General features: G+C 42.5%; 1 protein-coding gene across 1 annotated transcript in view; it reads left to right on the forward strand.

Moving 5' to 3' along the window:
- Positions 1-2673: 2673 nt before the first annotated feature.
- The window catches only part of PTPRN2 (protein tyrosine phosphatase receptor type N2), a gene marked incomplete at its 5' end in the record, with an annotated part of 788338 nt that continues 776990 nt past the window's right edge, over positions 2674-14021 (forward strand). The window contains one exon of the mRNA XM_081933438.1: positions 2674-2809. Coding sequence (XP_081789564.1) covers positions 2674-2809 — 136 coding nt within the window. The remainder of the gene's footprint in view (positions 2810-14021) is intronic.

A 14021-nucleotide genomic window follows, 5' to 3' on the forward strand; every position in this document is an offset into this window, starting at 1 on the left:
TTCCCACCCTACTTTGGGGCCAGCCAAGTGGCATTTGCTGTTTCTCCGAACTATTCAAAATTCTCACTACCGGTTCTCCAGAACCTGTCAGAATCTGCTGATTTCACCCCTGGATGGGGGTGGTGGAAAAAGGTTGGTTAGGCAAATGCAGGTTGCATATGAAACAAATTATTAGGTCATGGGTTAGCAAAATTGTATTTTGGAATTTTTCCATATTCCTTTTCTGATATATTTTAAACCACCACAGATGGACCCAGGAGATAATTTCTACAGTAACTGACTTTCATAAACACTCAATATGATAGTGAACTCTTGCAGCCTGTTTCCTATTAAGTATTGATAATCTGATTATATGAAATGCTGGTAAGCATCTCCTTGGGGCTTCTGGTTCACTTGTCAGCTTTTAAATCAGAGGTACTTCTGGCCACTAGGTGACAGCACTGGGCTGAACTCGTAATGTCTGGTTGGGAGAACACCAGGTAATCCAAGGGTTGCAGATTAGACTGGCATGTACTGTAAAGCGATGGAAGCTATTTTAATATTTTGCGTAGACATATTTTGTAGGGACATCGAACTAAATTTGATTCAAAACATAATTGACTCCTGAGTGACTGAATTTAAAGATGTTTATCTTTAGATTTGCATTACCAATACAGCTTGGAGTTTTGCACACAGCTAGTAGTCTGTGAAATTTAGTGTGGTAAAAGTCAGAAATGTAGTCTCACCCTCAAATCTGGTAAATAGACATCTATTGCCACAGCTGAGAGTAAGAGTCAAAATCTAGTCTGATTTTATATTTACATTTCATTTGTAAATCAAATGAGATGTAATTGATCAGAGATCCTTCAGCTTGCTCTATTTTCCCTGTTTACAGCACATTAAAAGTTTAATAATGACTTTTGATGTCCTATATTTTTGAACAAACATTTCTATGTTGGAACCTGCTAAGTTGAGAAAGATGCGGAATATGAGAGGGGTGCCCTCTTTGCAGAATCAAAGAAGGCATGAAGACGCCAAAACAAGGGGAGCTCCAATACAATACCACAGTGGTGGTGTTGGAAGAAATGTCCTTCTGGGTTCAGTTCCAAGTGGGGAAAAAAAGACACTGGAGACATGGAGGATGCTTGGAAAGATGGCTTATGGTAGACAGGATCACATGGCTTGAGTTCCTGAACAGAAAAGGGGGAATCACATGCTTCCAGATGTTGGCTAAAGAAAAAAGAGTGAGATGCTGAAAGTTTCTGGCTTTATGCCCTCTCTGGCCTTTGATCTTGATCTTGTATTCTGATTGGTTGTAAGACTCCAGTGGGGCCATGCAGGGGCAACTCTCTAGGCTGTGTTCTGAATCCAAATTTGGTTGAGCATTGCTTCTTCCCAAGTGCCCTGTGGTGAGATGGGTAAAGGCTAATACTATCCTGCTTTAATCCCATCACCCTGGAGCTGAGGGGGATCTTTGTTATGTAGAATAGACTGAATCAGGCATTTTAATGGCCCATTGACAAAGGTGGGGGCCATTAAGAATGAGTCAGCTTCCTACCTAAAAACATGTTTCTCCATTTCTGATCCAGAGAAATATAATATTCTATCTTTTCAATATTTCCCAGGATATTTCAGTTCTCTAGGAGAGGGGTGGGTTTTAATTTCTTTACATGGCTCACTGGTGCTCTAAGCACTGACAAAACTTGGTGCCCTCCTCCTTTGCACATACTGTACAAATCTTCATTGGTTTTTTTTTCTTTCTCAACTTTATGGTGCCCCCTTGGGCCTTGGGCCCTACCCACGTGCTTAGTTTGCTTAATGGTTAATACACCCCTGCATTGCCAGCTCCACAGCTTGACTTCTTCTGACCAGGCGCTGCGGGCATCCTCAGGTCGCATCTTCCTACTTCCAGGTTGCAATAGCTGGCTTGCTGCGAGCATCAAGCGAGGAGGAGGAAGTGCCGAGTCTGGTTCTCTGCAGAGTCTCACACGTGGGGTAGAGAGGCGCTACACGCGCTTATGATGTCCGGCTTTCCAAACGTGTTTTTTCTGAAACAAAATGGTGCTTCTTCCCCAAGTGAATTTACGGTAGTCCCAGCCAAGGCACTCCCGCCTTTTGCTTACACTCAGGGGCATGCGGCACAATTTTGAGGGTGCGGAAGGGCGTGGAGACAGATCCAAGGCTTGGGTGGGGTGAGGAGGGGAGGGGAGGCACCAAGAAGCGAGAGCGGGGCCGTGGGCTCCCCAATCGAAGGCCTCGGGCTGCCAAGTCTAGGCATGGTCGAAAGTGCCGGAGCCCTGCGCTTCCATTTTGGTCGAGGGGCTTCTCGGCACCCGCGCCTCGAATTGGAACAGCTCAGAATTCGGGGGAGGGAAGCGGGGAGCTGGGGCGGGGTCGGGGGACTCGCGCCCTTCTCCCGCCTCGGAAAGGAACGCCTCGGCCAGCCGCGGGGCGACGGGAGCATCCTCGCCGCCGGCCGTTCGGGGCGAGGGAGCGGAGGAGGTGCCTGCGGGGGAAAGGAAAGAGGGAGGGGCTGAGGCGGGAGGGGGACGGTGCTGGTCGCTGTCCTGGGTCTTGGAGACGCCGGAGCCGGGTGGCGTTGCCAGCCTTGTCCAGCGGCGCGCATGGACTGAGTGGTGCGCCGGGGTTCGGGGCAAGTACCAGACAGCCGCGGGCACTTGCCATGGGCCACGCATGACCATGGGGTCGCTCGGCTCCCGCTTTCCTGGCCGCCTGCTGCAGCAGCTGCTTCTCCTCCTCCTCGTCGCCCGGCACCGACCCCTCTTGCGCACTGGAGCCGGAGCCGCGGCTGCGGCCGAGGCCAAATTCGGTGAGTGGCGATCTCTGGCCGCGGCGGGAGGGCGGGCGAGTGGGTGAGAAGGGGAGAGGCGTCGCGCGCGGCCGAAAACCGGGCAGGAGGAGTTTCGGCCACCGCAGGAAAAGCCGGAGAGGGCGGGGAAGGGACGTTGACAGGTGAACTCAGGCCGCCTGCCCGACCGCCGGCGGGAAAGTAGCGGCGGAGGGGACGGGAAGGGACTCCGCTACCTTGGACATCCGAAGAGAGCGGCTGCGGCGGGGAGAGAAAGGGCGCCCGGACAATTTGGTCTTCGTTCGCGCGCTGGAGCTTCTCCGCAGGCCCCTGACATCTTTCCTGCCATCGACGTCCTGGTCTGGAAGCGCCCCTTCTCCCCCCGCCTCGCCCTTCGCCACGAAGGTCTTATTCCTCCCTTTGATAATTAACTCGCCCCCTCCCCAGTTCTTCCAGAGGTTCACAATGCCCACTTTGCTTCTTATAATCAGAATCCTATTTAATCTCCCCCACGCACCCCCCCAATCACAATTGGTTCCCTACCTATTCTTACCTGTTTATAGCTCCTGATGAAACCCAATCTGTTTCTGATGTTGCCCATCTCAGATTCCAAGCTGCCCACTTCTGTATCCCCCCTCCCAGTTCTCACATCTGCTAGATGAAATAAGGGATCTTAATTATGTACACATTGACAATCCGGTTCCTTAAAGTCCACCAGGGTCATCATAAAGCATGTTCTGGCTTGACATTGTCATTATACTTGCAAAAAAGGCCTAAACCAGCTGCTTTAAGAATAAGGGTCTCTTGGTGCCTTTGAAGATTAAAAAGTCACCTTGATGAAATATAATTCACACAAACAGACTCATTTGGATACCAGTTAGCTATTACAGTCACTAATTTTAAATGCCATACTGGTTTCAAGGGGTGCATCTATAAAGACTTTACTGCACTTCTGTCAGATGTTATAAATAATTTGAGAATGCTAAAGATACCTACTGATTCCATTCTCTTATACATGATCCTTCCTAAATGATTATTCACTAAACCCTCCTCACATTGAGTGCTCCTTTCATGCATCTGCCATTGCTTTGTCCATTCAGAACTTTTCCTCCTGAATTAAATCTGGCATGAAATCTGTCTGATGTACTCAACTCAAAGACAAGTTATAGAAATAAAATCATATTACACTGTGGAATCATTTGAGCCACTCATTATTCCCTCTGGAGAGTCAGCATGTTGATTGGTGATTATTCCATTTTTTTAACCAAACCAAGTAATGTCACTTCTTTAACTTAATTATCCTTATAATGAGATGAAAACTTTATACTTGTATGTATTCCATTCATGGATCTTTCTTTCTGTTTGTTTTACCTCTTTCATGTGGAGTTCAGACTTTCTAGTCAAATAATTCCTGACGCTCATATTCATGAATTGTGATGTGCTGTAATATAATGCGGTTTTGGCTTCTACAGTGCATAAATAGCTGCAGTAGTTTGTATATCATGAATATAACTTAATATTATGTGAGCTTGGCTATAATGGCTTATGAAACCAAATAGTTCATAACTTGGAGTTCTGATAAGTTCTCCCTTCCAACTGAAATCTTATTTAACATTCCAGCCACATGTTGAGATCTTTAATGATCACTGTTTGTTCTACTGTAAGAAATCTTTCAAAATCAGATTTATTAGAGAGCAATCTCTAAATAATCTCCCTAAATTAAGAAAATTTCAAATGTATTGGAATATTCAGCAAACATATTTTTAAATAGTTCTTAATCTAACTCTTAATCTTTTAAAAACCCGTCTCATTCATTCAACTCTTTGATTCTCATAGTATTTGAGTTCTAGGAACTAGATGTTTTCGAACTGTCATCCTAGATTTTAACTGCAGTCTTAACATTAATCTAACAAATCAAGTTCATCTAATTTATAAAACAATATACTGTATCTTGAAGATTCCACAGGAAGGTCTTATTAAAAGAGTATCTTGGTGTGTGTGTGTTTGTGTGTGTGTGTGTGTGTGTGTGTGTAGGAATGTATGAGTGTGAAGGAAGGAGTGTGTGTGTTTGGGAATGAAGTTTCAAAAAAGTTAAGAGGGCAAGTAATTTGGTTAAATGGTTCCTATATTAGGTTGTTCCTCCAAGACACTCAACACATCCCATGTTTCTACTTTATTGTCTTTAAAATAACCTTACAAAAGAGCATATCTTTCTATATATGTGCATATATTTATGTATTTATATGTGTGTGTGAAGGATAGGATATAGTTATTATAACCTTTAATTCAAGAGCAAAAGTCAGTGAATATAGTGCTCTGACCTGCTATTTTCTCCCGCAACAGCTTTGTAAGGTAGATAGGGGTGTGAGAGAGTTGATTGGCCCTGAATTCTTCAGTGGCTGACAGGAAACCTGAAACTCAGTCTTACAATCATGGTCTAAGAATTTAACCCCTACACAGGTTTTCATGACTGGATTCACACATTCTTAACCATGTATCATTGTATAAGGCACAATTGCTTGAGTTCATAGAACAAGTAGGGTCAAAAACTATGGTTTGCAAGTTCTGATGGTTGTATTCACGTAACCCAATAAAAGGATATGCGGTGGCTCAGTGGCTAAGACGCTGAGCTTGTTGATCAGAAAGGTCGGGAGTTCAGCGGTTCCAATCCCTAGCACCTCGTAATGGAGTGAGCTCCCGTTACTAGTCCCAGCTTCTGCCAATTACGAAAGCACGTAAAAATGTAAGTAGAAAAATAGGGACCACTTTGGTGGGAAGATACTGTGCAACTTCTGCATTTAGTCATGTCAACTACATGACTACAGAGACATCTTTGGACAGCACTGGTTCTTCGGCTTTGAAACAGAGATGAGCATCTCCCCCTAGAGTCGGGAATGACAAGCACATATGTGCGAGGGGGACCTTTACCTTTATCTTTTCACTCAATAAAATCAAACAATCCCCATTAAGCACATAGTGCAATGCATGGAGCTAGCCTAAAACTGCCCACACTAAGCAGATCACTGATTTTCATGAATGAATCTTGTCATTTCCATTTAAAAAAAAAATCACATGCCTAAAAAAGTCTGACAAAGGTCTATTAAATCCAAATATCATATATCATGTAACAAACATTTGATTCATAGTTACTGTTGTAATTGTTTACTCCAGTATATTGGAAAAAAAAAATCATTCCTTTTTAGGAAGAAATTGGAAAACCTGCAGTTTCATAACAACCTTTATAAACTAAGCTTTTTTATATGAAAGAGCAAGTTAATTCAGCTTTTGGCCTTGAACGGCTTTACAAGACTATCAGGAACAGATAAATGGATCGGTATTTACACATTGTTGTTCAAAGCACGCTGAAATAATTCATTTTAAAGTTTGTTTTCTAGGCTAAAAAGATACGCTAATTGGAATTAAGCTAGGATTATTTACAGGACATTTCAAACTACAGTTTAAAAGAATGAAGGAGGACATTTTACAAAAAGAATGGACAGACAATTTATGGAAGAACTTGAGCATGGCTTCATGCTCAGATTATCTTTCTTAGATCATAGAACAGCTTGCCTCCAGAAGTTGTGAATGCCCCAACACTGGAAGTCTTTAAGAAGATGTTGGATAGCTATTTGTCTGAAACGGTATAGGGTTTCCTGCCTAGGCAGGGGGTTGGACTAGAAGACCTCCAAGGTCCCTTCCAACTCTACTATTGTATTATTGTATTATTGTATTATTGTATTATTGTATATGAAAGTGTGCATAATACATTTGGATATTTTTTGATGGTATATTTTAATTGATTGAAGCATCTTGGGGTATTTTTATTTATCTTAGGCTGCTATTGAATATGAATTGAAGATACATAGGACATATGACTATAGTTTTTCCTGTTTAGTTTTATAAAACTGTGCACCTAAACTGATTTGCAACCCATTTTCCCTTGAGTTAAAAAAACAACAACCTCAGTTTCAACGATAAAAAACAGCCTATTTTTTTATTTAATTGGGAGATTAAAATTCCAGGAAAAAATAAAGACAATAAGCATTTGTCCTATTGTGTAGAAATAATGTTTATGATTCATTTTTACAAAATTATTTTCTGTAACAATTCTGTGTAATAAAATTTGGTAATGAGAAAAACATCATACTCTGAGGGATTTTTTAAAGCGTATATTTAGCAATGGCTAAAACAACATCATTTAAAAGCAATAAAACTACTAGAAAAAAATAAAGAAAATTTTAAAAGGAAAATACTGGCGGACTAAAGACTGGAGGAATGGAAAGAGTTGAGAACACTAGATAGATCATGGGACTCAAATCAAACAAGTTTCTCTAAGGAAAGTATTGGGAATGAAAGTATAAAACAGGTGATAAGATGCCTAATCTCCAAAACTGGGAGAGCACCAGAAAGCTTTTGAGAAGAATGTAGCATTTCTCAAAATTAGCATAATTAACATACTGTATCAAAGAGAAAATTACACTTCAATACTTAAAGAAGTCACAGGCAGGTAAGATTCAGGGCAGGAAGAAGCAATACTACTACATAAATATGATGATGTTACCCATTCAGTCATGTCCAACTCTTGGCAATTCTACGAATAGTTCAGATCTCTCCATATCTTGGTTTGACATGAGTGTCAAACCAAGACCCGTAGGCCGGATGTGGCCCGCAGATGCTTAGATCTGGCCTGCGATGCCAGCCTGGCATCCAGCCTGGAAATAGCAAAGGACTGGCCCGTGGTGCCTCTGCTAGTGAAAATGGGATATGCCCCCTCCAACGTACAGCCCCCATGCCCCATTTTGGCTGGCAGGGTGCTGCAGGAGGCATCCAACCCATCTCCCCCACCCGAATGGCCAGCGGAGGATAACTACAATGCTGATCTGGCCCTTGAAGAAATCCAGTATGACACCCCTATTGCACTGCTTCTACTCTCTGCCTGGGGAAATCAAATACCATATTTTTCGGAGTACAAGACACACCGGAGTATAAGACGCAGCAAGTTTTTGAAGATGAAAATTAAAAAAAAATTTTTTGCACTCTGCAAACCTCCCAAAAACAGCCTGTTTTTTTTCCCCAAAAAAAGGGCATGAATAGCCCTTAGGAGGCTTGCAGAGTGCTCCTGGGGGGTGGGGGTGGGGGCAAAAATGAGCAAAAACCAGCCCATTTTTTGTCAAAAAAAGGGCATGGATAGCCTTTAGGAAGCTTATAGAGTGCTGCTGGGGGGGGGGGGGCAAAATGGCTGTTTTTCGTTCATTTCTGCCCTCCCCAGTCCCCAGGAGCACTTTGAAAGCCTCCTAAAAGCTATGCACGGCCATTTTGGTGAAGGGGGTGGGGTTTCGGGAGGCAAAAATCCTGCATTCAGTGTATAAGACTCACCTAGATTTTCAGCCTCTCTTTTGAGGGAAAAAGTGCATCTTATACTCCAAAAATACAGTAATAAAAAGTGCAGCTATTTAAGGAACTAGATTCTGAAGAGTTTTTGAACAGCAGGGATGGAAGAGTTGAGAAGTGATGAGGTGGGACAATGTGTGTTCAGGGATCAAGAAGATGGATTTCCAGTAGATTGCTTTTGGGGTGGAGTTCTGAGGTAAAATGTTTAAGATATTGACAACAAAATTATTACATAGCTAAAATGTGTTTTTAAATATTTTTTGCAATAAATATTGTATTTTATTCACAATATTAACTGCAAAAAATATATAAAAGAACAAATACAAGAACAAAGCAAAACTAAATACGAAATTAAAGAAAAAATGTGTATGGGGGAAAACAAGATAAAGAAAAAAACTCACTCACATGTGGATTGTCTCATCTAGTTGAATACTAGGTAAATATATATTCTTGAAATAAATATATTTATTTCAAATATTGTGAAACAGGCCCACAATTTATGATCTACAGTTCTGTTTACCCAACCAATTCTATTAGATATACACTGTGTGTATGTGTGTATGTGTGTGTGTTTGTATGTATAAAACATGGTTAACAGGTAAAGCCACAGCAAAATTAGATTTTAAAGCCCTCTGTTAACAATCTATTATTGTATGTCATTTGCTGAAATTATACAACGGCTTCAAATACACCATAAACCACCACAATCATTATCTCTGACCCTTCTAGGATCAAATATTCTCGATTGATTCTTAACAATAAAGCTTTTCCTTAAAAATTTAATTTTAATTGCAATCTTTCCCAACAATTGGATCACATTCTCCAAAATCATAAGTCTCTGTTGTAGATATCTCTGCAGCATTTGTTGTTAAAACAAAACAGCAACATTTTCCAGCTGGATATAATAAGTTTGCGCTTTTGAATATATTGAACAAGAGTGATGCTTGGTGAACAACAGAGGAAGATAATCAAGAAGATAAACAATTGAAAGGAAAAATGGATATACTTTCAAATGTTGGAGAAATAACTGAAGAGAGTGGATGAAATAGAAGAAAAATGAGATGACAATAATATATGGCCAATGTGGTAATGACAGTGATGATGAGATTGGATGAAATTGTTCAATTTTAGTTATCTGGGTGTTATCAAAATGTGTTGATTTTCTGCTCCATAATTTCCTGCCTGATCTATTTCTGTGTGCTATAGTTGAAGTTCAGTTCACCTGGAGCATTCTAGCTTTAGAAAGGAGACTATAAAGAGAAGATTGAGAAATGTCACCATCTACAATAGTTATTCAAGCGATAGAAGAGGAACATCTGATCTTGCAGATAGGAGGTCAGGATTTTAAACCCTTCTCATGGGTACATTATGTTTTAGTAATAAATGACTTATAATCAAGATTTAATATAATCCATTACGCTTTAATTCTGTGATAATATTTGTCTTCCATAAGGACATAAAACTATCCTGCTAGGGCAAGATGGCTGTACTGCCAGGAAAAAAAAAAGTTAATTTAATCCCAAATTTCAAGTAGTAGTATTTCATTTCCCAAAACAATTAGGCTAGATTCCATTATCAGGAAGGAATCTGATATAAGATGTGAGTCTCACAGTCTCAAATATTTAGTTTGCATTGCCTCCTGTCACATAACTCATTTTAGTATCTGATCTGCATGCTGTATGACGTAGATAATGACTTTGCTCAGAATGTGTTTATTTAAGCAGGACTACAGTCATTGCCATTATGATTGATAAAATGCAGAACTGAGCTTGGAAATTTATGGCAGGAATAATATTGGCAGGGTTGTTGTTCTACTGTTGATTCCAGGTCTCTGAGGCTTGGAAAGATATGGTCAAATATTTTAAACCCTTGATTTGATAAGCATGAAAGTTGAATTTTCCAAGAGTGGCAGTGACTGGAACCAGAAGAATAAGCTCCATATAGATTTTGGCCATAATTAAATAAGAGATATTTTTAAAGAAGGCAACTATTTTAGTTTTGCTGCTAATGGATGACTAGCATGCTCGTCACTGCAGAAATAAACAAGGGCATGAAGCTCTTAATTCAAGCCCACTTGCATTAGGGAGAGGATTGCAGCACTGTCCTCTTATAAAAGAACAAAAAATATGAAGCTGTTGCTTAAAATAAGAGATTGGTGCTCTTCAGAGCATGGGGCTGCAAGATAATATGGGAATAAATCCACCTGTGTATGGTCTGCCAATTGCACAGTGGCAGATAGGACAGCACTCCAGGGGGTCAATGTCATTGCCCAGAGGATCATTGGTTGCCCCCTCCCCTCCTTGGGAGAGCTTTATAGCTCCCTCTGCCTTAAGAAAGTTCAAAGCATTCTTAAAGATCCATCTCATCCTGGGGCACCCTTTTTTTTTTGAACTATTACCATCTGGCACACGGTACAGGATAATAAAAACAAGGACAAATAGGCTGAAAAAGGAGCTTCTATCTCAGGGCAGTAACTATATTGTAAATATTGTAAATATTTAATATTTACAATATTGAATTCTACGGTATAGTGGAATATTAATGCAATATTGGGTTTTTAATTTCAATTATATAGCATATGAAGGATATGTATTTGGGTTTTTATTTTCATAGTTATAATGTACACTGAAGATGGCATTTAATTTCGTTGTATGATGTGCAATGACAATAAACTAAACTAAAACTAAACTAAAACTAAACTAAACTACCGTGTTTCCCCGAAAATACGCCAGGATCTTATATTTTTTGACCCACGAAATATGGCCTTGGGCTTATTAAAGGGGAGGGCTTATTATTTTTGGGTTGCCGGGCGGCTGCTCCCTTGTGACTGGGTTCCCGAAGAGCCAGGCACAGGCTCAGGGTCGAATGGCTGTGTTGCGCTGTCGCAGCAGCAACGCAGCAGCCATGAGGTGACCAAGCTTATGAGCAGCCGCCCGGCAACCCCCCTTTCCAGCCGTGTATAGTGCCGCTGACTGACCTAGCAGTACCCGGAAGGCACCAAGCAACGCGAGTGCCTGTTCGCCGCCTTTCGCCTCCCGTGGCTCGGTGCCTTCGGAATGCCCCTAGGTGAGTGAATGGGGCTCTGCATGGCTGGAGAGGGGAGTTGCGCAGCGGCTTTTCCGCTCCCGGCTCGTGCGATGGGCATCTGCGCTTCAGGCGCCGTCCGCCACTTGGTTTTTTTTTCAAAGCACGGAGGATGGATGCCGCTCTGGAAGTACGCTCTATGGTTGTGGGCTGCAGATTGTACAACCATAGAGCGTACTTCCAGAGCGGCATCCATCCTCCATGCTTTGAAAAAAAAAACCAAGCGGCGGACGGCGCCAGCAGCGCAGATGCCCTTCGTGCGAGCGGGGAGCGGAAAAGCCGCTGCACAACTCCCCTCTCCAGCCATGCAGAGCCCCATTCACTCACCTAGGGGCATTCCGAAGCCACCGAGCCGCAGGAGGCGGAGGGCGGCGAACAGGCGCTCACGTTGCTTGGTGCCTTTCGGGTACTGCTAGGTCGGTCAGCAGCACTATACACGGCTGGAAAGGGGGGTTGCCAGGCGGCTGCTCATAAGCTTGGTCACCTCATGGCTGCTGCGTTGCTGCTGCGACAGCGCAACACAGCCATTCGACCCTGAGCCTGTGCCCGGCTCTTCGGGAACCTGCTCGCAAGAGAGCAGCTGCCCAGCAACCCCCCCTCTTCAGCTGGGCACAGCGCCGCTGACTGACCTAGCGGTACCCCGAAAGCACCAAGCAACGCAAGCGCCTTTGCCCCCACCTCATTCCCGTGGCTTGGTGCCTTCAGGATACCGCTAGGTCGGCGAGCGGTGCTCTGCCTGGTCGGAGGGGGGGGGATTGTCCAGAGGGTTTATTTTCGAGGGTGGGCTTATATTTTTGCGCACGCGAAAAATGTCGCAAGGGTTTAGTTTCAGGACAGGTTGTATTTTCGGGGAAACACGGTACTTTGTTTTGCTTAGTTCTGAGTGAGCTTGGCCTGAGCTGAAAGAAAGAATCTTTAGCATTGATATTTGGTAGGCAAAACCTAGATATTTATGCAGAAGACTGGTTGAGGAGATCGAGTAGAATATAATAACAGAGTTGGAAGGGACCTTGGAGGTCTTCTAATCCAACCCTTCTTAGGCAGGAAACCGCATACCATTTCAGATAAATCATTATCCAACCTCTTCTTAAAAACTTCCAGTGTTGGAGAATTCGCAACTTCTGGAGGCAAGTTCTGATTTATTGTTCTCACTCTCAGGAAATTTCTCCTCAGTTCTAAGCTGCTTCTCCCCTTGATTAATTTCCACCCATTGTTTCTTATTTTACCCTCAGGTGCTTTGGAAAATAGCTTGACTCCCTCTTCTTTGCGGCAGCACCTGAGATATTGGAATACTGCTATTGTGTCACCCCTAGTCCTTCTTTTCATCAGACTACATATACCCAATTCCAGCAGCTGTTCTTTATATGTTTTAGATGATTCAATATAGTGCAAAAATAAATTCTTATCCTTCCCATAACATCTTAAGCCTCTCTTTCTCTACAATATTTTTCCATCTATGTTGTGAGCAGAAAGATTTAATGACATCCTGGTACAAGAGTGACTATACTTGCAGTAGAAAGAGTCTTCTGTGTTCTTTTGTGTTGTCCTACTACAGCAACGCAAGTTGCCCTAATAACACCTTTCTGCTTCTGTGGTTCCACCAACCCTGACAATGAGAACATCACCCTCTTTTTAGGTCACTGAATATTTCTGGAAGAGTTGACAAATTTGTTGGAATGGCTTGCTCTTGTCTTCTTCTCAGTGCTGAGAAAATGATTGATCCTAATTCACCCATCAGGCTTCATGCTTAAAACAGGGCTAGAAGGCATAGCCTCCCAGTTTTTAATCCTGCACTTTTAATCACTAGATCAAATATGTATCTGTGGCAGTGACGTGCGGTGAGGTTTATGGCTGGTGAGGCTGGTGACGTCATCAGGAAGGCGGGGAATGGGACCACGGGTGCAAGAGGCTGAGGCAGCCTCAGCCTCCTGCATCCGTGGTCCCATTCCCCGCCTTCCTGAGTCAACATGAAGGGGACCGCGGAGTGCGAGCCGGCGGAGCATGCTCTGCCGTCCCCTTCATGTTGACTCAGGAAGGCAGGAAATCGGACCACGTATGCCTTTTCCCTTTTCCCTTTTTTTTCTTTTCATGATGAGAGCGGTGAGGCTCTGCCTCCCCTGCCTCCCCTGACCGCATGTCCCTGATCTGTGGTATATTTAATATAACTGTATCTGGACAGCAGTTTCACAACTGAAGAACAAAAGTACTGATGTTTAATTTGATGAGCACCTTGTTTAGGAAAGTATTCATAGAATCAGTACAGATTTTTAAAGAAAAGTTTTAAGCCCCCCCTGGAAGCTTGCCCGGAATTTGCCCCTAACCCTAACCCAACAAGCTGGGTCCTCATTTTACCCACCTTGGAAGGCTGAATCAACCTTGAGCCTGGTGAGATTTGAACTATTTTGCTTATGAAAAAATTCAAGAGTATACAAAGTTCGTTGCTTCTTGGCTTTTTAAAAATTGTTTTCAAATCCAATTAATTGGATAATATTGCTACATAACTTCAAACCAATACATTGCTAATTGTAATGATTAAAAAAATAACACAAAGTGTCATGATTTCATGATTTCATTCTTCAGTCCTTCGTGCTTGTGTCACAAGTAATATTACTAGATTTGAATTGTGATGTCATGACACACATTTCATAGGTTTCTATTATTATTTCTCTTGTCCCCTCCCATGGAACTCTTTGATCCCCTTTTGTTCTCACTCACTTTTGCTCTGGTATTAAAACTCATGTTAAAAAGATAGCAAAGT

This window comes from Natrix helvetica (genome assembly GCF_964273705.1).
Source record: "Natrix helvetica genome assembly, chromosome: Z".
Classification (NCBI taxonomy): domain Eukaryota; kingdom Metazoa; phylum Chordata; class Lepidosauria; order Squamata; family Natricidae; genus Natrix; species Natrix helvetica.